This window comes from Brachyistius frenatus, unplaced genomic scaffold (genome assembly GCF_029030835.1).
Source record: "Brachyistius frenatus isolate BFR_SWC_R1_liver_20210118 unplaced genomic scaffold, ASM2903083v1 Contig_25, whole genome shotgun sequence".
NCBI lineage: Eukaryota > Metazoa > Chordata > Actinopteri > Embiotocidae > Brachyistius > Brachyistius frenatus.
In genome coordinates, this window is record NW_027210624.1 from 4,114,331 (window position 1) to 4,140,754 (window position 26,424).

At 38.5% G+C, this 26,424-nt stretch overlaps 1 protein-coding gene across 1 annotated transcript; it reads right to left on the reverse strand.

Moving 5' to 3' along the window:
* LOC138620670 (kinesin-1 heavy chain-like) lies at positions 1–26,424 on the reverse strand. Its single transcript, XM_069698106.1, has 27 exons — positions 26,299–26,424; positions 21,254–21,341; positions 21,094–21,167; positions 20,879–20,983; positions 20,746–20,794; positions 20,589–20,644; positions 20,055–20,142; positions 18,031–18,155; positions 17,365–17,469; positions 17,095–17,097; positions 16,245–16,390; positions 15,077–15,225; positions 13,468–13,658; positions 10,517–10,585; positions 10,021–10,227; positions 9,787–9,930; positions 7,755–7,943; positions 7,418–7,535; positions 5,571–5,626; positions 5,373–5,482; positions 5,188–5,289; positions 5,024–5,084; positions 3,482–3,553; positions 2,817–2,921; positions 2,468–2,681; positions 1,196–1,302; positions 1–1,032 (listed from the first exon to the last, which is right to left on the reverse strand). Exons 1-26 carry the CDS (start codon positions 26,422–26,424, stop codon positions 1,214–1,216), a joined length of 2,841 nt encoding a protein of 946 aa, XP_069554207.1. The 3' UTR covers positions 1–1,032; positions 1,196–1,213.

Genomic DNA, 26,424 nt, shown 5'->3' on the forward strand with positions numbered 1-26,424 from the left:
AATTTGGAACCAAGTATACAAAAACCTTTAGCGAAAGCTGACTGCGGTATTGTAGCAGCAAGTTCATTTCACCAAAACATTACAAGGGCCTTTAGCTTAAGGGATAAAATCACCTGCCTTCCTTGCCCTGAAAGATTAGAGTGGCTGTTCCCACTTGAAATAGTCGGAGGTAAGCTGAAGAGTTAGTGGCTTTTTAAAATATTTGCACCCACAGAAAGAAAGTTAGTCAGACAAAAATGAGGCAGAGCATGCACAAACGGAAAGTAAAAGTTGTCCACAGCTGTTTTGTCTCCCTAAGCTCTTACTGGCCTAAAGAGAAAACGCACCATCATTTCGAACCACCAAGATGCAAGTAAATACACCACTGACAGATCTTTATGATTGTCTTCACGTAATAACTATGATGCATAGGCAGAGGAGTGTCACTAAGAGATCTCTGTACTGTGATGCTGGATATTTTCATACAGTATGGATACAGTAGTTCTGTCCTGGTGCTGCAATGCAACTGTGCAACCTCCATGTAAGACAGTAAAACAGTGACCGTACATTTTCTTTTACAGGATTGCTTGGTTCGATGATTTAAGTGTGTTATTTGTAGCTGTTGGATCAAAAATCTTAATATCTGTGACTCATACTGTGAATTATCAGTAGGTTCACAAATAAATCCTCTGAGAAACACTGAAAACAGAGATCAGAGAAACAAGGCCACTGTTAAACCTTGTTTTCAGTTTTCATGTGTTCAGAAGTTCATGCAGACTAATACAGACAGCCATGTTGGCACAGTGTAGGATAATATCTTGGTAAGTTGCGGACAGTTGTGCATGTAAAACGAAAACTCATCAAATTATATGCAGATTTTTGCAGGGCAGTATTACAAGTTTTGATTGCCTGAGGAACTTAAAAGTCTTTAAGCTTAAAATAGTTGCTGCACAGTTTAGGCTGTACATACAGTATGTACAGTTGGTGTGAGGATTCCATGTGAAAGTTGAGCATGTTGGTCTGGGGCTTTGGCTTCATCAGCATCCTCAGCAGCTGTAGGTGAAAACAGAAGAACAAGAAAATCCATTTACAGGTTGTCTTCCTGGCTAGAGAAAAAAAAAAAAAGTTTGGCCAATCAGAACTGAGTACTCGTGTAAGCTTCTTGAGCAATAATAAAACAGGATCTGTAATGCAAGGTGATGCATTGTTCTCTTGCCTGTTATTGCCTCCTCCCTTAATGCTGGTTGATTTGGATGAGGTTGGACCTAATGACGCCGGGGATGATGGGAGCTCCTGGCAGCTGGCCTGGTCGAATGGGCTTTGCTGAGGTTGGAGAGGCAAAATGTGTCACTTACAGAGCGGAGAGTAGCACACCACTGCTTGGTTGTATATGACAATTATGGAAAAACACGTATTTGCTTTCTTTCATAGAGTTAGATAAAAAGATTGATACTACTCGCAGATCCATGTGATGACTGTGGCATGAGTGCCACGTTACAGTTAGCCTAGCTTAGCATAAAGACTGGAAACAGGACAAAACGATTAGCCTGGTTAAATCATAAATAGTTTGCACTTATATAATGGCGCCCCTTTACGTTAGCAATCTCCCATTCACACACACACACACACACACACACACACACACACACACACACACACACACACACACACACACACACACACACACACACACACACACACACACACACACACACACACACACACACACACACACACACACACACACACATAGATGGCATCAAAGCTACCATGCCAGGTGCCATGGGGACCAACTTGGGGTTAAGTGTCTTGCCCAAAGAGGATCCAGACATTCAACCAACAACCTTACAATTTGTGAGCAAATTTCAACATTGGTGGTTCTAGCCGAAGCTACCTGCAGCTGATTCTGTCCTCAGTTAAAAAAAAAATGCTGTACATCTCCGGCCTCCAAAATTTACAAATTTACATGATAAACTTTATGTCCTTTGTTTAATATGTACACTAAATAAAAAAATTAAAAAATGACAATTTGTAGTTTTTAGTGAGAGTTTTGTGCCTGATATATGTCTTGATGTATAACATTTATTTTTCTGTTCCTGTAGGGAAGTCATTGCACCCAGCTGTTGTTTGCCTTGTGGCATGTGGGGGCACAGAACACATGAATTAGTCAGCTTTGGAGGTGTTTCTTTGGTGTTTTATTGACAGAGCTGGCTGTTTCCCCTTCCTCCAGTATTTAAACAAATTGCCTCCTTACTCCAGCTACATATTCAAAGCACAGCTATCCATTTTCTCATCTAACAACAGGCAAGAAAGCAAATGAATGTGTCCAATGACTCCTTTTATTTAAGATTTGATGTCTTTAGGCTCAAAGTACTCAAAGACTTTAGCCTACTTTTTTTCTCAAAAATATCAACTTATATATTGCCACGGAGGTGTTGAGTCAGGTGCAAGATATAGTTCCATAGACAGTATGCATGTTTCCACCTACCAATCACTGCTGAGGGCCTCCTGCCCATATTTTTGGGCTTGGGGGTGTCCTTAATGCGCTCCACCTCCTGTTGGTAGCGCTTCCGTTCACAGGCTGCGTTCTCTTTGGCCTCCTTCAGGGCGGTCTCCAGGGCTTTGATCCGCTCTGCAGTGGCTCGCAGCCGCTTCTCCATTTTAGGAATCTCACAGCGAAGGTCTGCATTGTCCCGTAGCAGCTAGGGGAACGGAAAACAGATAAGACAGAGTGTGAGAAGGCCTTCAGCCTTCATGCCACCACCAGTTCAAGTCACTGCTATGATTAGCTTAGAGAGGAAGCACTGTGCTATTTGTGTGTTTGCACATATTTTTACCTGTTTGTGAACTTGGGATAGCTGCTCAAGGTTCTTCTCCAGGAGGCAGATCTTTTGTTTCTGGGCCGCACTGCCCGCTGTATCATCTGAGTCCATCTGAGCATTCTGTCCAAGCATAGCAAAGAGCTTTATTTTTACACTTATATCTGTGTCCTTTTTTCCAACTCGGTGTCTAAAAAGAACTCTTGTTACCAAAGGTTTTCAGCCCAAAGCATCCCATTTGTGGCTAGATGAGGTGATGATTTTGGAGGACACGACAACATATTTTCTGAGCTTATGCTCATTGAACCCTAGCCTGAATGCGAGAGATGAGCGCCATGCTGAGGGCCCGGGTCCCTAATTTACAGCTGCTACCTTTGAAGAATCAGATGGCCTACTTTTTGCACACACTTTCTGTTGTGTTCCCTGGATTCATTAAGATTTCATCATGGTGCAAATTAAATGGAGTGCAGCCGTTGCATTAAAAAAATACAGAGCTGTTTGTCTCATTCCAGGTAAATGCTGTGATCGGGGGAACGAGCTCATGTGATGTCACTCCAGACAGGAGACTGAAGCACAAACAGAACAAGATCACACGATGATGATCACAGTGATAATGCACCATGGCATCATTCAGAGAACAGGCGGATAAAGTGCTTCACAGAGAAACTGTGAGGACTTTCTACCTTTTTGACCCTTGTGGCTAAGTCCTTGACAAAGAGCCTCCTCAGGTTGTGAAGTGTCTGCAGCTCCCGCGCCTAAAAGAAGGGAAGAAAACCAAGGGTGTGAACATTAAAGGTTACAGAAAGGTTTTCCTCCACCTCCAAACAAGGGTCGAAGGACAGAGGCCGTCATGAGTTGTTATTGGCAAGTTTGTGATTTTGGGTTATTCAAATTTGATTCCTTGATACAGAAGTAGGGAAAATAATTTAATCTGTGGCGCTTAAAGCTCATCCCAACATTTTATCAAGAATCTCATCATGTTTTGTCCCTTGGTGCTCATCATCTTGTAAAAAACTTAAGAAAAAGGGATCAAAATACATCAGGTGGTAACCTGTGATGGGATCACAATTAGACAACCTCCTACTTCAAAGTGAAACTTTCTGGAGTTGAGTTCATTTTACTGCCAATAAAACAAATGGTGTTTGGAACTTGACTCGATGAGCTCATTTTGCAAGACAAAAGACAACATTCTTTTGTCTTAAGGGCCTCAATATAAAACCATCATAAATACACATAATGCCATAACAAAATAAAAACATACCTTTACATGGCATGCCATGTCTCCAGTTAATTTAAATGAGGAACTTGACCTACATCATATGCACTTAATCTATTCTCATACAATTAAAGTGGAACAGACATTTTGTTTCTTTTTGTTGTTGTCCAGATTAATTGGTATTTTTTTTTTAGATTCATGAGCTTACAATATGTGAACAGGAAAGTATGAAAGTAGAATCTTGTTTTAATGATCTTATCAGAGCAACAGCAGACAGCCGTCGGTGATGATCTGACTCACACACAACGCTAACATGCTAATGTTCAGCAGGTATAATATTCATCCTGCTCTTCATCTTATTTAAATGAGTTAAGATGCTAATGTTTGCCAAATAGCATTGATCATTAAGTACAACTGAGGCTGATGAAAATGGCATTGAGTGTTGATTACAGGTCATAAAATAACACATTTAAAAATCTGATTGGATGAAAAGCTAAATGATCTTGATTCAACCTGTGTGGGACAACCACATGGTGGATTTGCATGAAAAGTCTGGGAATCACCAAAGTCAGTAGTTTCCATCCACTGAAAGCCATGAATGTCTCTACAAAATATTCTGGCTATTCATCCAAAATTTTTGATATTTTAGTCTCGACCAATGTGGTAGACTGACTGAATTCAACCACAGCATCTCCATTCATTCCCATTCTTGTAGTTACTCTGAACAATCTACTATTTTTTGTACCAAGGAAAACCACTGTTTTCAGTGATGCTTAGAAACCAAGATTAGTTCAGTTGAATTTTTTAAATAAAACTTTGTGACAAAAAAAATTTACACTGAAATAAAACTCCATTTAAAAATGAAGGCAGAAACCTCTCAAAGCCTGGAGAAAATGCTCTCCACAGCTTGATACCACTACTAGATAACCAGATGAAAGGTCGAGTTTTTTTTTTTTTTCTGAACCCACCCTTTAACTAAAAACAGACACTACTAATGATAATAACTGACCACCGTCTCCTCCAGTCCCTTCAGGTCCTGTCTGGCCTGCTCTCGTCTGTCCTGCATCACCCTGCAGTACAAGAAAGGAGTTTTATTGAGAGCATATGTGACTAAAAAACAGTTACGACACAACAAAATAAACATTTTCTCGATGACTAATAGCAAGACATTACGTGAGATCTTGCAGCTGCCAGCTCTTCTCCTGGTCAATAGTCTTGAGCTTCTCGTGGTCCACTCTCAGCGTCTCCTGCTCCAGGACAATCTTCTGGTTCAGACTGCACAGATGTCAGCGACAGAGTCAGTACAGGACCGTGAGTGTCGTTTAAAGAGAGAAGCATTTGGTGATGTGGTGTCTTACTCTTGCAGCTCCGTGATGAGCTTCTCCTTGTTGTCCAGCTCATCTCTCAGGCTGCTGATCTGCTTTTGATGTACCTCTCTGTGAGACTGGATCTGCTTCTCCACAGCTTCCTAAAGACATGCAAGGACACAAACAGTCAACGATTTAAATGGGCACCTAAAATCACACCTTGTGAGGATCAGCCTAGTGGTACAGTACCTTGACTTCATTGGCAGACTGGATCTCTGTGTCCTTCTCCGTGGTATTAACTTTTTCTGGAATGAGACAAAGTAAATCCTGTTAATAGGTCAACCCAGTAAAAAACAAGATTTATTTGTTAAGCTCCCTATTGTCCAAACAACAAAAACCAAGATTATATTATCAGAATTTTTTTTTCCTATTTGAGCTTCTATCAAATGGTAAAAGAACTCCATTTAAGAATTGTTTTTATACATTTTGTTTTATTAAGAAGAGCCATATCTAAGAGCCAATACATTTTTTTTTTTTACATATTATTCAGAAGTCTAATGCAGATTTTTATTTGTATTTATTTAGCCAATAAGTAAACTGTAATACATCTAGAAGTGGAAAATTTAAATTTGCAAATATTTACTGCAATTAAGATTTAAGCAGATATTAGTTTAAAATGGTTAAATTCAGCAAAAGATACAAAAACGTGTAGATACTCCAGTCTAAAACAATGTACAGAATCTATTCACAAATATGACAGTAGTATTAATCAAATTTTTTTTTTTTTTTTTTTAAATCAAGTGTCAATCAACTGTGATGTCAGTCATTGGTTTGTGAAGTTTGGATTTCAGCCATTACCATCTTTTTATTCTGGAGCCAGAAGTGACATATTTGGACAAGCTGGGGGTGAATCGGTCTCTGATTGGGATCCAATGACACTACGCCTCAAACACCTGTCAAACAGACTCACCCCCAAGCATACTGCTTTTCAGGCCTAATATCTAATTAATGAAAGGGATTATTTTCAGATGGACCGACAGAACACTAATCAGAAGGTTTGACTTTAGCGAATGACACCATAATGACTTGTGCAAAAAATTTACCAACTTTGTATTTTATGAGTGAAGTTGAATGGGAGTGTATGGAAGCAGATGCTTTTTGGAGACACCCCTGGGCGGCTTCTAGTGGTATTACATATTAAGGCACTTCAACATCAGCCTCACTTTTTAAAGCCTGAAGCTACATACACTTTTATGTACAATTTATGTTTAAAATTTGGAAGATGTAGTTGGAATATTGATTATCAGATATTATAAGTGGAATTTAGAGGTCCCAAATCCAGATTTCCATCTTTTTAAATTGTATTATTGTAAAGCAGATCTGCTATATAAATACTGAGAAAATGTCAAAAGATTCAGTCCACAGAGAAATGTACACAGCTCATATTCAGCAACTAAGCCGTTTGAACTTCTGTAAATTAGTGATGTCACAAATGCACACTTGTGTCATATTTCTGCCCCCAGCATGGCCCATTGTCCAATTTTATAGGTCAATGAAAAAATTAAGCAGTAATTCCATCGATGCTATTATGCTATAAAACAGAATAAAACCTGTGGTTGGCCTGGGCATGCGTCACTCAGAGAAGAGTCAGACAATCAGAAGAGAGGGTAATTGATATCAATGCACCTTAAAGACAGACACACAACAGCCTGTTTTGTGAAATAAATAAATAACCAATGAAATATTGCAATTGATTGTTCGATAAATAAAACTGTACCAAATGATTCTTAGATACATCTAGATTTTAATGAGCTGTCACTATCACCTCAAGGTTTTTTTTTCTTGGTATAGAAAACAACATTAACTTAGTTGTATCTGAGCGAGGATGCAGTGCTACACAGAACTTTATCAGCTGTGTGTGCCTTGTGTATTAACACTTAAACTAATATCATGGAGAAAATGTCTTTATCAAAAAAAAAAAAAAAAAAAAAAATATATATATATATATATATATATATATATATATATAAAAAAGCAATTTGGTCCTAACTCACCTCAGGCCTTTGTTTAACAGCGGTAGAGAGATTCGTGCTCACCTTGGGCTTTGATCCTGACAATTTCCTCATTGAGAAAGTCCACATTTTCCTCCAGCAGTCTTTTTTTCTGCTCTGTGTTCTGGAGGCAGTCTGTCAGGGACTTGATTTTAGCTTCATACTGGACAACAAGAGGCCAATGAAAGAGAACAAAATTACCCACACAAACTCCGTGACGGCTTCTTTTACATGCAGAATGAACAACGTTAGGCCTGTAGAAACACATCAACTTGTTAAGCCATTGTTTGATTTAGGACCACATGATCTGACATTTTAACGGCCGTGTTTGTCACTATGGCGATAGCCTCTGTGATGACAGCTGTTGTTGAGCAGCAGTTACCTGGGAGATGCGGAGCTGGCAGGCAGTCAGCCCCCTCTCAGTCTCGTCCAGCTTCTGGGTGCTGTCAGCCCTGGTGCTCTCCAGCTGTTTGTTGCGCTTCACCATGGTCTTCACCTCGGACTTCATCTTACTGATGTAAAGACGGGCCGCAGTAAACTCTTCATCAATTAGACCACTGCTCTCTTGCTGCTGAGGGGTCACAAACAAATACTAGTTGGACCCCAGATTTTTTTTTTTTTTAAATCATTCATTGCCATAAATAACGGTTTATATTGTTCCATTTGTTTTATGTGTCTCTACCAATAATTAATGAACAAGTCTGATGACATTCTGTAGTAAAAAAAAAAGACCAAAAAAATACAAAGACTAAAGTAGTCTGAGAAGTACTGAGTGTATGCAAAGTCCTCTTTGCCCTGAGGTGACAAGTTTATTTATCACCAAGAACTAAACACCCCAAAAATCGTCCTGCTGCCTGAAATACTCCCTAGAGTAGCAAATGAGTATTATTCCACCACTAAAAATAGTCCCTAACCAAAACAACAATGCATTTCCTCCCCTAAAAACTACAGTGACCTGCTGTTTTAGGAAATTAGTGAGCCTTAGTGAACTACTGAGAGATTGTTTAACACATTGTTGCAACAAGCAAAGGTTTTGAGTTTAGCTCTGTTGTTAATACATTTTCTGTTAATGGGCTGGTTGATTAACCATCTAATTCTACTGACATGTGATATCTGGGAAATGCATGCATTAATTGTAGCATTAATAAATGCAAGAGACAATGGGTGGAGTGCAGCTGTGATTAGGGTTAAATTCCCACTCTTAACTTCAGTACTGTAAGGCAAAAGCCATTTACAAAATAGCAGTACTGTGTGCTTTTACAAGAGATGCTTGAACTATCACTTCTTAAAATAGTCCGGGCATGTTTGAAACTCTCTTGAAAACCCTACAGCTGCAAATAAACTGTGCAACAATAAACGGATATCATTTGCAGCAGATGGGGTTACCATCAGAAAAAAGGAGACACTCATTCTTCCCACTTGTATGGTTATACAATATCTCTCTAAAAAACACAAGGCAATCGAGTGGTTAACTGATCAAAATAAACACCAATTTACTTATTTGATAAATACTTATTATTTATCAAGAAAATATGCTGAACATTTTTTGGTTCAGGCTTCTCAAATTTGTCTGTATAAAATTGAATAGCTTTAGGGTTTTAGACTCTTGGTCAAACAACTAAGTAACTCCATTTTGACAATTTCACTTCAGCTGGTTCCTGCTTCTGAATTGTAAATTCTGTGCTTTTTTTTGTGGCTTTAGCAATAAATTGATAGTTTTTGAACTGTTGGTCGGACGAGAAAAGAAATCTGAAGAAGACACTGTGGTTGCAAAGGAGCGTTTTTCTCCATATATTTTGCCCTTTCTTCACACCACCATAAAATAACATTGCACTGTTCATTTCATTTCATACCACCTGACACTTTTCCATTCATCAAGATACCCAAGCTGTATTCATTTATTTTATTTTATTTGTGTATATAGTGTGTATTTATTCATTGCTCATATTTTTTTTTCTAAAATAATTATGTTTTATCTATCTTATTTATGTATACGTATTTGTTATTGTGTGCATCTTTTTTGTCTTTCTATGCTGCTGTGACGACCAAATTTCCCCACTGTGGGATTAATAAAGTCTAAATATAATCATCAAATCAAACTGAATGAATGTTCCAAATTAACTGAAGGATTAAATACTTGTTTGTTGCATCCTCAAGCATATCCATCCATCTGCTTGGATAGGAGGTAAAGTTGGATGGGTTGCACGAGTAGACAAAAAGGCAGACCAGAAGAGCACAATGCAAATACAATAAACTGGAAGGATTTGTGTACGGAAGGCAGCAGATGTTTGAGCTACTGTGGTGAACAAGTAGGTACTGTCACTTTTTGTTTCAACAGGCCAAAATATCAACTTTCTTTGTGTCTATCATATTTCAGAATTTTAAACCACGATGTCAGAGCCCAAACCAGTAACCTTAGTGTCATTGCTTCCCATGGCGATGCCTATCTCAGCCAGGTCTTTGAGTAATGACGACATCATCTCAGTGACCCTCTTCTTCTGGTGGTTGGTCATCTCCTTCAGTTTCTGCAGCTCAGAGTCAATGGAGGCCAAGGAGTTCTAGAGGACATTGTCAACACACACAACAAATTGAAATCAGTATCATCACTTCCAACAGATTCAAAACACATGGAGCTTCAACCTGCTTACTGATTTCTGGTTCAGCTCCTCACTGAGAGCCTCAAACTCCTGTGATTTGTCCTCGACTTCCTGACTCTTCTGGTCGTAGTTGACAGCCAGCTCCTCCAGGGCCTGCAGCACCTCCTTCACCTCCTCCTTGGAGGCTTCATTCTCCGACAGCAGTCGGTTCAGTTCGGTCTGCAGGGTGTGGTGGTCACGGCGAGAGAAAGCTAACAGCTGGGAGAGGATAAGAAAGTGATGCTCAGCCTAAGGTGGTCAAGTTTGGATGGTGGTGAAAAGGAACATATAACAGGAACCACAAAGTACATTTCTTTACAGCGAATAAAACAAAAACAGTAACCTAGTAAGGTTCCTGCGCTTGCTAAGGGTGAGTGGCAGTCTGACTTCTCCTGCAGGGCTACTAATGGTCTGCTATCAGCTGTTAGACTGGGTTTGTGCTAACAGGAGCTTCTGGGGGGCTTGATGCACAGTGGGAGAGAAGGGAGGAGAGAGGGTGTAGTATCACCTCCTCCTGGTCCAACATCTGCTGCTTCAGTGTTTCTACAAACTGAGACTGCTGGTTGATCTCGTCGTCCTGGAAGAAGGCAATGATTGGAGGAAAAAGGACAAAAACAGGAAAAGAGAATTAAAATACATCACTTCATCAATTTGTGAGCAGCAGCCAATTTCGCCATCTGCTGGGCAAAAGAAACACTACACATAGAAAGACAATTCTATGGAAGTGTCACATTATGTGAGAGTTCAGTAATGTTAGTGGTGTATAAAGTACCTGAAAGCCACACTTGAGTAAAACTACAGATACCTTACCAGCAAATAAGATTGATAACAGTTAAAATCACAGATTAGAAAATTACTTCAGTAAAAGTCTTAAAGTAGCTGATATTTACTATACTTAAGTATCAAAATAACTTTTTGGAAAGTAAAAGTAAATGTTGTTTTTGAAAAAACAAGAGTTCAGAATTTTGAGTAGATTATTTTATCAATACAACACTAACACCTGTTGAACTGTGGCAAGAGAAAATTTAGCATTAATATCATTCAGTTATCAGGATTTTGTTGCGATTTACTAGCATCAGCAAACAGAAACAAAAGCAGGGCTTTGAAAGCACTTGTTTGCACTTAGGGTGATTTACCAATGATGTGGATTTCAAGCTTGGGCTTCTGATTCTCCAGACCTGCTTGTCTGTATCATCCATCAAATTGAACCATTGTCAAATACTACAGATTTTTATTTGTAGTAACAAAATAACGAAAATGCCTATGGGAAATGTAGTGGAGTAAAAGTATATATTTTATTTAGATAATGTAGTGGAGTAAAAGTGAAAGTCGACAGAAATATAAAATCTTAAGTAAAGTACACATGCTCCCAAAAAATACTGGGTTATGCCACCAAAAAGTAGCAACACAAAACTGTCATTATTACAGATAGCATTACATTTGTACATAATTATATCATCTATATTATCTAAGTAGTCATAGCTAATTTTCAGTATTAATACATTAGACATAAATATGAGATGACCTGGCTTTGGAATGGGACATTTTGCATGGTCTTGCTTGGATTCTTGGTGAAAGGATTGAGTGTAATCATGCTCAGACAAATAGACAGCAGGAACCTGTTGTTTCACTAAAACAGCTGCAGTGTAAAGCTTTATGTGCAGCAGAATTGAATGAAAAGTTTAACATTTCTGTGTGCACAATTACATATCAGTAACCATGGAAACAAGCAGGTTGCCTAACTGAGGATTTTATTTTATTTTTCTTATTGTTGGATCATTACCAAAGATTGTAGTTGTGTTGTGTAAATGATGTTTCACCACAGTCTAGAATTTCAGTAAGTCAAAACCGACAAGTTCCAAGTCCAGTCCAAGTCTTTCTGCTTTGTGTCTTAAACAAATCCATATCCATCTGTCACCAGATTTAATACCATTGTATTTATCTTAACAGTCGTTGCTGTGATAGAATTACAATTGTTTGTCATTTTTTAGATAAAATAATTTGCATGTTGTTGTTTGTCTTTTATTGACCACAGTTTGTATGTCCACTTAAGATCACATCAGATATATAATGTGTTGTCTGTCAGTGGACAGATGCACCTTTCCCTCCTTCTCATGCACATTTTCATAACATATTTTGTTATTTTAAGGCTTGGGGGGAAAAACAAGTTGTTTCAAAATGGTTCATGTCTGAGAGAACTCAACTCAGTGTTTCTGAATGTTATTAAGTGGAGGCTAAGGTCCCCAGATTACAGACTACAGTCACACTGCTGAGAACTCCTTGTCTGCGGCAAAATTGTACAACTAATATTAGAAAACTAAGTATATAGAATTCAAAATCAAGTAACATTTCTTTTGTATTTTCATACATTTACACAATATTAGCATATCTTGTCTAAAGTGATGTGAAGTTAATTGTATTAATAATATTAATAACTCAATAATACGTATATTATCCTGATCAGAACAAATTCTCCTGCAATACATTTTTATCTAGATGCACTATTATCTAACATACAGCACAGGGGCAGCAACGAGGTTCAGTTGTGGGCCACTTTTGGTCTGGCAAAAATTAATGTGTGGTGGAGATGCAGACCAGCATGTTGTCAATGTTTCCTTTTTCTCAAAGAGTATTTTACTTAGTGGATATTTTATTTCTTTTAAGTATAACATATGGTAAGAAGCACTAAGAATTTTACTTGATGGGTTTTCCACAATCAATATAGAGCGACTTAGTCCATTTATGGTGGAATGAAAATACTGTTGTTAGTGTTGCTTTTGACAAAGATTTCATCAAAACACTAGGTCTGCTAAACTACTACTCAAAGTATTTGTGTTTATAACACCAATTATTGTATATCATAAGTTATAATAGATTAATTGGGGTTTAAACAAGTCAGGAAATTACAATGTGGCCACTGTTTCAGTATCACTTTAACAACATTAACAGAGGATAAAATGCTGTCATGTATAACATGATATAACAATGTATGTCAAAAACTATGCAAATTATTATAAGAAAAAAGTTCAACTATTGTTATTGCAGATTTTGTCCATAGGCCACTGTTTCAGTATCACTGTAACAACATTAACAGAGGATAAAATGCTGTCATGTATAACATACTAACTCATTATTACAAATACAATATAGAATATAATTATCAATGATGAATTTTTTTTGTGCTGTTATATTTACATGATAATGATGTTACTTTATGATAATTAAATTCAGGATTCATAGATGTACTCATTAATATATTCATTGATGAATTGCCACCACCTGAGATCAGTGACATTGTTCTGAGCGGGCCTGTCATACAACACTATAGGCATGAACACTCAAGTGTGTCAACACACTGCTACAAACATGCTTGGTGTACACAGACTGTACTTTCCTAGCAGCTGTAAGAAGAGTGACCCCTTCAGTAAAGGGAACATCAAACATGTGTTGTTCCATTACCTTGTCATCCATCTCTTTGTAGAGCTTAGCCATTGCTGCCTCTGTCTCTGCATCTGTGAGTTTGACTCCAGGCAGGGTGCTGGGGGCAGGCGTGGTTGCTGTCTTGTCATTGTTGAGCGCAGTGTCCAGAGCCTGGACCTCTGCTTTGGCCTTTTCTTTGTCAAACTGCTCCTCTGCTGGCACATTCTCTCCTGCAGTGAGCAGCAGAAAGATAATATGAGATGATCGGTTCCAGTCATCATTCTCAAAGTCCGTTCAGACCTGGAATCAACATGGGTTCTGGGTGATCCGATCACAAGTGGACAGCTATACGTACATTTCTTCACACCTGCCATTATTATGTGTTTCAACATGAGTCTTGGGTGACCACTTGTGTTCGGATCTTACTTCACTGCTGCAAATGAACATGAACATCATGTAAAAATACCAGTAAATAAAATCATACGTAAACAGGAGGAGAGAAGAGTCAAAGCAACAGGCTTTTAACACAATGAGGCATCTTTGATCACTGAAGCCTCATTTTAATACGTCCTTATTAATTATGACATATTTCACATTTGTAAATGTCTGAACACTAGAGTGTGTAATTCACAACTTAAATCGTTGGGCACGACCTGATCACATCCGTTCAGGCTCAGATTATATAACTTTTACAGCAGTGTAAGAATGACGGGTCTGCACTCCAGTGGATAAATGAACAGTGTATGGGTGTGGGGGCTCTTCCATACTGTGGGTCTGATGTGTGTGAGAAATATAACATAGCCACAATTCAGCTGTGCTCTGCAGAATCACACAAGGTATTTTTGCTGTTGAATTTCAGAGAACATCAGTTGAGTAAGGGGTCCTTCAATGTCGACCAGGATGCATTCACACTGCTGCAGGAATTCAGCCGTATGCGTCCCAGACCACCTCCGAATGTGGTCTGAGCTGATCAGATATCACTGCGTATCAATCAATGCGTCTTCAGTGTATTCATCCCTTTACTTTGACCTTTCACTTTGATCGGATCACCCAGAATGCCTGCTGTTATCAGGTCTGAACAGGGCCTAAGTAGAGTTGTTCGATCTGTTCCCTCCCTCTCCAGATGCTGCCTCAGTGAAAATGTGGTATAACCAAAAGCAATGAAGACTCTAGACTTTGCATCCACTCCTTTCTTTAAGGCATCAATAGTGTAAGATAAATACGTTGATGAAAATCATAAACTGTTATATCTAGTATTAGTGAAACAGGCATGATCATGCATAATTTTTTTAAAGGAACTACAGTAATAATTTTCATGGCATTGCTGATATCTAAACAAAGGAGTCTTTCTTCAGGCATGTGTTTTTGAAGTCCAAAATGGGGCCCATGTTTGACTCATCGCTAACAAACAAAGATAAGGATTCTTTGGCGCATGACTGAATGTTTTGGCTGAAAGTTTTTTTTATGACATTAAACCAAAATAAACCAATGTTCTCATATCTATTTCTTTTTTTTTTCACATGTTCCCAGGCATATGGTGACTCCTACCTCATTTGCCTCTATTTTAATGACCCCCCACAAGTCTCATAATCCTGCATATGTAGCCTATAAAAACAGGAGCCATTGGACTGGAGCCCATGCTCCTCACCGTTCCTCCAGCGGTTGAGCTCGTTCTCCAGCCAGGTGGCGGTGGTTTTCAGCTTGGTGTTTTTCTCCTTCTCCTTCTCCCATTTGCTCTTCCACTGCTCTGCGGTCAGCTCCACATTGAGACACACTGTGTTCTTTATGGTCTTTGCTCTGGTGAGAGAGACAATATCAACAGCAGCTGCTTCACTGCAGATTTAACTGACAGGCCGCACTTATACAGTTTGGGTCACTAATTTGCTATTTTATTTATGGGGTGGGCCTATTTTGTGTAGCAAAATTTTTGTTTTGCTTCCTATCGTAGTAATCATATGTATCTTATTTATCTTTCTGGATTTTTATTTATTTATTCACGGTCCATACTATGTCAGTAACATCTTTTATAGATCTTTTTTTTAATATATATATCTTTTATTGTGTTGTATGTTCTAATTTAACTTTTTTGCATTTTTGTATTTCCTTGATATTACACTCTGTTGACACTGTGTCCCAGCCTGGCATTAAGCCAAATTGTGTTATACACCTGCCAGTCCACTAGAGGATACTGTGTCAGTGTCATATTTTGCCTCACTTAAGTACACGAATGTATGACCACGGTCAAAGAAGAAGGTCATGTGACAAATTATCAAGAGATAAAGTCCAACTAGGCAAATAGGTCTAGGGTGGCTGGATAGATTTAACCTTGAAGCTGGAGACCAGGATTTGATTCATTAAGACAGCGATGTGGATTTCTCAAGTAACGTAAGATTCTTTCAAACTGTAATATATCTAACTTGCAAAACATATGTTAAGTAGCTTACATGTGTTTTTAACGTTGCTTAATCACTTAATCTCCAGTCCGTAGGTCTTTTGTTGCCTGAACCTAAATGATGAGAGTCTGCATGTGAATCCCAGGTGTCAAAGTCCAGCACTTTGCATGCCCACCACCTGCCCCAACTGCCTCCATGTAACTCTGCTGCGGTTGATAAATTTATCTCTTTCTTCACCAAAAAATATGAAAATGTGGCCTCCAAACATCAGACAAGCAGTGATTACATTTGTCACCAAATGGTAATTGGGAAAACGGTTTAGTCATACTCTGTACAAATGTAGTGTTTTGGAGACAGGTGATCCCGGGGGTGATCCCGGGGGTGACCACGGCGGTGATCACAAGGTTTCAATTGTGTGTGTACCTCTGTCCAAACAGCAATGTCGTCCTGGTCTCTGCATCGTTGAAAGCGGAAGGTGAGCAGCAGATGACCATGGTTGTCCGACAGTTTCCTCCCAGGGAGTCCTGCAGGATTCTGGTCATCTTACTGTCTCTGTATGGAACGTAGCTCTGACAGAGGAAACAAGACCAGAAATTACAGGTAACTTTGTATCTTTATGCACCCACTGATACTTTCACAGATCATGAGCAGGATCTACAACAATCAAGCTTCTGATTTCCTACGTAACTGAGCAATTAAAACGCTATCGATGTGTAAATAAACCGGCTCTTGTGGGCTCATTGAGCTGCTGGTTCCCTTTAGTGTTTCTGACTCACTGACTCCAGGTGCATCTGCTTCAGTAAATTCTCATTTGGACGCCCATCTCTCTCCATTTGGGGGAATCACAGCACTTTATGGCTGAGGTAATTTTAAACTCAAACTGAATGTTTTTAAAGAGAAATCAGTCATGTAGTCACGAATGATCTGGTGCTTGTCAAAGACCTTGTATTGTAACTTATGCCTTGTGTTGTTAGTTTTTATCTGATATGCCTCAGATAAACTGTTAAAAATCACTGGTGAAAAATTACTAACCGTTTTGTGATGTGACAATATTATGGTAAGGATTTGGTTAGGTTTAGGGGCAGATCACGGTTTGGGTTAAAACATGTACTCTATAAGGTTAGAGGAACTTGTATTGTATTGTTGCTGTGGTCAATAATAAACAATTAAGGTTATAGAACAGTCATGGCTCAAATAAAGGTTGGCTATTGACTGAAAAATGGAGACAAGTTTTAAAGTCAAATGTCTCATCGACCCATCCATCCACCCCAACCTTCTTCCTATGACAAACTGTTGCTCTGTAGCTACGTCATCTGACCTCCAGGCATTTGCTGAAATGACTGATGCTGTCTGGCACAGCATTAAAATAATCACAGATTTATTAAGGATTTCACGTTTTCCTTTGTAGAAAAGCTGTTATAAACTTTGGAACACATTTTCCATATTAAACTGCCTCCTGACTGGGGGCAGCCGTACTATAATTTGAGCAACCCACCCCCCTTTTTTTTATATTTTTATCAAGGAGTGTTGACAACTGTCTCACCGAACCCTCTGCCAGGGCTGAGATGACGTTTCCCAGTGAAGACAAGGACTTGTTGATCATCTTGGCTTCATCCAGCACTGTGCCCTCTGCTCCAGTTTTACCCACCTTTGAGTCACAAAACAAACACTGTTATGATTTGGACTTAACTCAACTCAAATAAAATTAAACTGGTCCCAACCTGGTCATGACTCATCAAAAAAAGACACCGTTCATTATAAGTAAAATGATGGGGATGCGTAAAGGATGAATCAGTCACACAAAGATGTTAATGGCTTTGCTGGAGCTTGTTAATAGTTTACAGTATACTGATGGACGTTTATTGTAGTGTCCCCTGCTGAAATGAAGTAGCAGCAGCAGGAGGAGTGTGCCATTAAACTTTCATTATGTTAATCCAGTCAACATAAAGAGACACACTGTGCCACTGAGGGAAAGGGGGATCAGAGTAAAAGGGCTGGCTGTAACTAAGAAGTCAATTCTTAAATCAGGCCTTGTTTTCTCTCTTCTAACAAAACAATCTTCTCAGAAATAAGTTTTGAACTGCATTAATGGGTCAGATTTAACCTTTAGAAGTAAAGTGTTTGTGAAACCGGGAAGAAATGCAGAAACTACAGATATCATGTGAGTATGACAGCGAGAGGTGGAGAAGGAGTGAGAGGGAGTCCATACTTTTTCACTCCCAGCCAAATCGACGAGGTACAGCTTGCCAGTAAGTTTCTGTTCAGTCTGAGTGTTTTCCTGCTTGATGTTGATGAGGAAGATGCTGTGACTCCTGGAGCTGTGCTCGTTCATGTCTGCGATGCACATGAGCACACACGACCAAACAAAAAACAGGAAAATGTTACACAAAACATACAAATAACTGGTTTAAAACACTAACAGTTACATTTTAATGACTTTCAATAGCTGTAACTGGTTTCACAATAGTTTTTTTTACACTGCCAGTTTCTCCATCCAATCATTTCTGTGTATCATCCAGTCCAAAAAACACAATTTTCTTACAACATATGAAAAGATTTGCCTGTGCTTTACAAACATTTTCATAATTTAACATTTTAAATCAACGCTTATTAAGAAGCTTTTAGAAATACGGGTCTGTATTTTAAAATAGAAAACAAAACAACAGGTCACTGCACTAGAATAAAGTACAACTGACTACTGAAATATTCTTTATACACCGGCATGTTGTTTAACATGTTTGAAGACACATACATACAAAAATCACTTCATTAGATCTTTTTGCAGCATAATGGAAGAACATTAAGTGTGGCGTTAATGACTGATTTAAACCTGCAATAACAGCTTTTCTGCCACTCAGCCGTTGCAGAAGAAGAATTCATTTGGAGATGTGCTTGTATTCAACTGATTCATGTAACTTATTTTGGCCTAAAAGGCATTAAATCACCAGGTAAAGCTGAAGGGGTTTGCAGAGTCATGTGATAATTCTCTGTGGGTTGGTCACTACCAGTGACATCTTTCACAAACACACAGTCACATAGTCATCAATTGTTAATATCAACTGTTTGATTATAGCTGATTAAAGAGGATCTATCTGAGTTTTCACTGACTGATTTCCTGCTACTCCCTTATCATCCATCCATATCCAGTTGAAAAAAGACAACAATCAGGATTTGGACTATACAGATGCTAACGTTGTCTCGAGTCTTCATGGAGCATTTACTTATATGAACACACAAAAACATACTGACGTGACCAATTTGGACATAAAAATAATTACAGAGAAGCTTTGGGAAAGTCCTGTTTGATTCAGGTTTATAAGGAATTACTGACTCAAAAATGAAAATTCTGTCATCTCGTATCATATGATATTGCCAAAAGAACCCCAAGCTGTTGTTGCTTTGATGAAACTATAACCGAAAACCACTATCTGGTGCTCTTTTACATCACCAACAACTTGACTAATGCACTAAATAATGACAACCGTTTAATCTCAGGAGATATTAGATGCATAATTCTGAACTAAATATCACAAGTCCGCCAATTTAGCTACAATTTAAGTCAAGTGTTCATGATTTGAAATACTTGAGGACCCCTTCATCTTCACTTCAGTTAAATTTTTTGTTTGATTATGGGTTTCCTCTTAACGCTGCTGCCAGGCTTTTAACCACATTACACACATCTTTTCTGAACTTCACTGGTGATCTCTCTTAGAACTAATTTCACTACTTATTCTTAAAGCCTTGAATGGTCTATCTCCTGCCTGTATCTGTGATCCGCTAACTTCCTGTGAGCCTGATCACTAACTGAGATCCTCCAGTAGGGTCCTGCAAATAGTTACAAAATCCAAACTTGTCATTAAAAATGTACCCGGCACCTCAATTGAGGAACTCCCGGCCAGGAGATCTCAGGAGGGAAACTCAGTATCTTCCTTTAAATCTCTTTTTAAGACTCACTTTTATCTTATGGCTTTTTCTTAGCTGATGGTATTTGTTGTAATCCTTTAAATCATTTCTTGTTTTTGTCTTGAGTTCTGCATCTTATTTACTTTTATAATCTGTTTTATTGTAAGACACTTTGTTACTTTGCGTTTTAAAGGTGCTATAAATGAAGTTATTCTTATCATTTTAAAGTGTTTAGCAGACAGTTGGCCAATGTGGCGGCAGTCAGGAGACTCTGTGAGGTTGAACCCATGAGAGGCAGCAGCACTAAAGACGCTCAGTGTATGAACTCACTTGTGACAGCCACGTGTCTGTTGTTTTTGCCTTCGTCTATGGCGTCCATGACCTCGTCAGGACTGCACACAAAACGCTCGGTACACCCCTGGGGACGCATGCACATCACAAGGAAATGTTGTGTTCAACAGCCCCTCAGCAGGACGGCTTTACAGAGAGGCAGTTCTTAGCAGAGGAGATGGTGGCTTACTGTACCAGGGTAAAAGTTTCAAAGGCAGATTTGTGAAGAGAGAGTCATCTTATTAATTCATATTCTTTGTATTGAGTGATTTCTTCACCTAATTACAGAAAACCTAAATCTAAGGTAAAACTTGAAACCCTGTATATGGTAAATCCTGTGTTAGACTGGGTTCTATATGTAATCCTGTTAGTAAATTAATATAGTTACGCCATTGTTTGCACATAATCCTATATGTCATTCATAACTAATGCATTACAAAGACAAACTTGTGACTGACTGGAACTTGGGGTTGATCAGAAACAGTTACACCTGTAAAACAACCATTGGGAATATTAAATCCCCACTCGTCTCACCTTGACATAGGGCACCCTGTTCTTGTTCTCATGTACAGAAAGGTTGGTCTTCGATACTGTGGAAGAAAATAAAAGTTAAGATCATGCCTGAATTACTGGGGCCTTGCTGCATCAGTGCCTGAATGATAATAATAACTCGAAGAACAGCAATACATACCATCCAACAAGTCCTTAATTTTGTCCAAATAGATTTCAAAGTAGGAGACCTGCAAAGCAAAGCTTACCATGAGACTTGACCAAATTTGTAACATTTAAAAGCACCAGATTATGAGGCCAATTTGATAACATACTTTGATGTGAAACTCAAGGTTCTCATCCATGGAATAAATGTAGTTGAAGATGTCTTGGACAATTCTCGGAATGATTCCCATCATTTCTGGATCATGAAGGTTCCCCTTAAGGCGAATGATGAAAAAGTAAGAAAGTGCAGAATGCCAGGCTTTCCAGTCACTATTTTTAGCATTTTGTTCCAGTGAAAAAAGCGAAAGCTGAATCTTTATATTACCTCCATTGTGTGCGTTTTGCCAGAGGATGTCTGTCCATAAGCAAATATTGTCCCATTGTACCCGTCCAAAACATCTGCACATATCAAGACAATAAAATATTTTCAGGCTTTTCGTGTGTCAGCCATTGAGACTAGATCTGTACTCTATTGAACCGCTTACCTTTGACAATCTTCTGAGCCACAGCATTGTAGAATTGCACCTGAGTTGTGTTGGACTGGAACACGCGGTCAAAGTAGTATGGCTTTCCCTATGAAGAAGAGGCAGCAGCGATGAGCAACAACAGTTGATGCCCTCAAAAAGTTCCATTTTGCTTCACACTAATAGGCCCACCTAATGCCACATAACTCCACTGTATGTTCGAGAGTCAACTAGGCAAGTTTTTCTTTGGCTGGGCCATCAAACCTTCAAAAATTGCAGCTAAATACACTCGAAAAAGAAATTAATGGTACTTAATGACACTTAACACACAAATAGATTCAGATCCATTTTTTATGAAAAAAAAATTCTTTATGAAGTTGTTTGTATTTGTATGATCCAACTTTGAATAAGCCTGTGGTTTGGGCTTAAACACAGAAACGTTTTAAGCCAGGTTTGAAGAACAAAAAACAATCCAGACTGAAATCAGGCTAATTTAGTTAGTCAAAATGTATGACAAATATGTAAATATTATACATAAAGACACCAGCAGACAACCATTTCAGGTTTAGACAATATAATCAAAATATGTTGATTATGTGGCCAACTGCATATGGAGCCCTGAGGGGTCATCAGACCAATAAAAACTATGAATTAAATCAAAGGGAAAAACAAAACTGTGTCTGAGTCAGCGAGAACCAATCAGTTATTAAAACAAATGAAAGTTTATGTTTAATACGTGAATACTAATCAGACTTAGTTTGTCCTCCCTGGCAGATTTCAGTTGGTTTTATTTATCATTTAATACAAGTTAAAAATTGAATGAAACGTACTATCTTGAATAAAATATAAGTCAAATACACAAATAGTGTCTCCTTTAAAAGTTTACCAACTCAAAGGTCTAAACTTGAACCACTGCAGGACATTTCTTCAGTCTTATCTGCAGAAAAAGTTCAGATAAAATAAAGAGTCATTTTCAGTTTACAGAAACTTCAAGTGGGTAAATATGTGAAGGGTTCACATATTTACCTCATGGTACAAGGAGTATTAACAGCTGTTTTTTAATTATATCTTTACATTCAGGAAAACAGAAAATGTAAGAGAAGATTCAGTGCTGATCATCCTTCCTCCTTCTTTGCCTTCTTTTTACTCTCCTGATCAGATTTGTGTGACAAATCTGGAAAGAGAGACCAAAGGGATTAGTCTATTAAGGACTACATGTGACACAAAACAAGCTGATAATCCAACAAGTTAATATCCCAAGCGGCGATGTACTGAAACTCGCCTTTGTGCTATCTCTGGAGGTTCACACTTTATTCCACTTTGCTGACTGTTCGATGCCCCCCCTTCGCTCTGCTGTTTGAATCTTTGGCTCTTCTCCTTTTCTGCCAGCTTTAGCCACAACTGATCTTCCAGAGCAGTGAGGTTTCTTTTCACCTCCTCCTCACTATGGATAATGGCCCTTTCTTTTCAAATTGGCCAAGCTCTCCATGACTTCTGCTTTAGCACGTTATTTCGGTGATGAAATCATTTCCGGGGTGACAAGGCTTACCTTCTTTTCACACTCCTCTGACAGTTAGAAACTCGGTACCACCTCCTGTCTGATAAACCACTTGTTCTCTCACTCGAACAACAGGACAGCCCTGTTAGAGGCCGCTTTGACGTCTTCAGTCTTCTTCTCCCAGATCTTTGTGATTCTGTTGTTCTCCTCTTTCCAGATTGCAGCAATCCAGTCATCAGAGTTTTGACCTTTTTAGTTTCTGTCTGTTGAAGGTACAGAGATTGTCCAATGTAGCTTGTTTATTTCTTTGTCATCTAATTTGTTTTATTTGCCCAGTTTAGCTTTTGTTCACAGTTTCTGACAATTGGCTTTTGCTGTCTGCAGTGTTCACTAGTTTTCTGCTCTCCTGTTCTCAGTTGAGCTCCTTGCTCACCAACTGCTTCTTCAGGGCATCAAGTTATGAGGCCAGATACTTCTTTTGGTTTTGGGAGTCCAGGAGGGCTTTTCTCAAGTCTTCTGTTCTTCCAGCTGGACTGTGTGGACTACTCTTGTCAAAGTAGCTTGAAGACACAAATGTACACACAATAGTTTAAAACACAGTCTCATCCTAACTTTGGATACACACAATAAGACAGGAGTTCTGTCACCTTCACACTTATCTATACAGTTTAATATCACATCTGATTTTAAAGAGCACTGTGAAGCAACTTTTCATAAGCCTGGATCCTTATCTATCTTTAATCTATCACTGGAATCGTGCCAGTGTTACACAATCACAGATATACAAAAAGTCTGTTTCACTTTATGTATGTTTTCAATTCACAGTAAACACATTACAGCAACAGTAATGTAAAGCAAAACATATAAAAAAAAAATGAAACCTGTCAAATCATTGTAATGTTGTAATCAAACAAAATGGTAATTCAGCCTAATTATGAGGTTTCTAATATTCTGCTATTTATTGAAAAGGCAAATAGTTGTATGTTGAAGAGAAAAAGTAGTCTGATCTAGAGTTTAAAGCTGAATAAAGTTTTAATGAGAGAAACTTACTTGGTTTCTTGAGAAGTTGCCTGTCTCCGTGTTTGCAGAACAAACAGAAAAGAGCTTGTGGAGTTCAGTATAAGTTGCTGGAAAAGCTTTGGTGACAGTTTGGATGCAGGTGAATTGTGGTATCAATGTTTGTCACTCTATTCCTATAAGTTCATGTCTTGTATCTCTATGCTGTCCTTTTCTCTCTCTGCTCTCCCATCACCCCAACCAGTCGAGGCAGATGGCCGGCCGCCCACCTCTGAGCCTGGTTCTGTCGGAGGTTTTTTCCTGTTAAGAGGGAGTCCTTCCCCCTCTCTGTTGGAGGTTTTTCTCCCTTAAACAGGAGTTCTTCCCTCCTAGCTTATGTGGGAATTGTTGAATTGTTGGGTTTCTCTGTATAATATTGTAAAGTTCGGCTGTAAGAACTTTAAATGTGTAGTGCCATGAAATAACCTCTGTTGTGATTTGGCGCGAAACGGTGCATCCGAAAAGTATTCAAAGTGCTTCACTTTTTCCACATTTTGTTATGTGCCTTTTTCCAAAATTGATGAAATTAATTTTTTCTCACAAAATTCTACGCACAATAGATGCTCTCGCTGTCCAAAGGGAAATCACATCAAGTAAGAGGAAGCCAAAAAAGCACTTCCTTTATCAAAAAAATAGTCAGCCTTTGTCAAACTGGATTTTTTTTTTTTTTTGGGGGGGGGGTATAAAACAAAATCTGAACATTCAGGTTTTACCACATTTCAGCACCAGTATTTGCGCATAAATATCGCACCAAGCACAAACGACAGTTTAGAGCCGTTAGTTGGCAGAGGTGCACACACAGACCTCTCCAAAGTCAGAACACCTGGTATGTTGAGTTTTGTCTCATCTACATTTTAATGAAATTAAAATTGGACATCTATAATAAATTACAATAGGTTCAGTAATAGGTTCGATTAATGAGACTCACCAAAAAAGGGGTGCTATCTGGGTTTTGACAAAACATTAACAGGTGTCCAAATGAACCAACTATTGTCTGTCCATGTGATTAATAAATGTAGTCTTTGATTTTGAAAGAATCTTATGTTGTTGGTATTTAGCCTTTCTGAGGCTATAGCATGATTTAAATCAGTGAATTATTTTTTTATGATTTTTTTTTTTTTTTAGATATCTACAGTTGTAAGTGGTATTTGGGAAATTTGATTTGATACGCAAAACTCAAAACTTTCCTTTATTATAGTGCTGGCTCAGGTGAAACTGAACCATCCCTTAGTTATGCTAAGGCTGTTGGGGGACCTTGTTATACACTGAGCTTATTTCTCAATCTTTAGCTCTCTATAACTCATATCTCATCATCACATCTCTGTAACTTCATGCTTTTTCTCTCCCATAGTTTTTTCTTATTGCCTGTTGCCTCTCCATTCAGTTCCCTCGCTCACGTAGTTTCTGTTGTTTCTTTTGAAAATGTCCCGGCCATGAAGCTACATGTCTCTGCTCTGTGTTTGTCAGCCGCACCACCAGTTCATGTTTTGTATCTCTATGTTGTCCTATTGTAAAGTTCTGCTGTGAGGACTTTAAATGTGTTAAGTGCCATGAAATAACCTGTGTTGTGATTTGGCACTATATAAATAAAATTGAATTGAATTGAATTGAATATTCCCACTAAACGATGAGACTCTGATGGATAATAATAATAATAATAATAATAATAATAATAATAGGTGACTATTATAATACAAATTATACTACTAAATATGATATTGTACTTTCTCCATCAAATGCAAACTGTTTTAATGTAGAAAGGGCCCAGGCAGGTGGAAGGCCCTAAAAACCTTACAATTAAATATCAGAATATAAGAGCCTTTTAACTCCACCCAATAATAACCCCAACAATAACATTTGACATTTAATTGCTGAATACACTGACAGTAGATGACTACATTTGATAATAAAATAATTGTCAAGCTATTGAGCCTAAATAGATTTTGGGTCCACTGACGTACAGGACCAAAATCCCATCAGCTTCAGCATGTTACCACAATAGCAATATCTAACGTAATGCAAAAACTTAGCATGTTAAGTTTAGCACTAAGTTGGCAGATCTGACAGTGTAAATGGGCCCACACTGTTGCCAAATTCCAGCAGATGTCCGTGCCTAAAGGCGCAAAACACTTCATTGCGCACGACTCTACCACCCCTTGTAAAGCTTTACATACATGAACACATGACTTTTACACACTCAATTTCACTCATTAGCAACAAAGTGATCGCTGTTAGTTCAGAAAATGTATTGAGTCACATTTAAATGTCAAGAATATGCATTTTTTTTTGTGCTCTAATGTTCCTCCAGGCGTGTGTTGGGCATTTTTTTTTTACTCCAAATGGAATATTTTGAAACCAGAACTGAAAACAACATCAAACCGCCTTAATTAAGCCAAGGGTAATGATGCATTTCCTGATAATTTTATACTATTTTATACAGACTTTCACTGGATGACAGTTGGGCGCTAAATTCCCTTTATCCTCTAATCCCTGCAATGTGCCTCAAACTCACCGCAATCTGCACACAGTCCTCCCCCTTAAACTTCGGGATGTACTTGTCTCCACGGGCCACCTCCGAGCTGTTCAGCGGCCTGAAACGGCACACCACCTTGATAGTGGTCTCCGCCGGGTCCGCCAT

Coding starts and splice junctions, on each gene's coding strand:
- LOC138620670 (XM_069698106.1), bottom strand. CDS start 26,424: ATGGCGGACCCGGCGGAGACCACTATCAAGGTGGTGTGCCGTTTCAGG. Junction 5,627..7,417: donor TGTCAGGATCAAAGCCCAAG/GTGAGCACGAAT, acceptor GTCTCATTCCAG/AAAAAGTTAATACCACGGAG. Junction 5,483..5,570: donor AGTCTGCCAATGAAGTCAAG/GTACTGTACCAC, acceptor GCATGTCTTTAG/GAAGCTGTGGAGAAGCAGAT.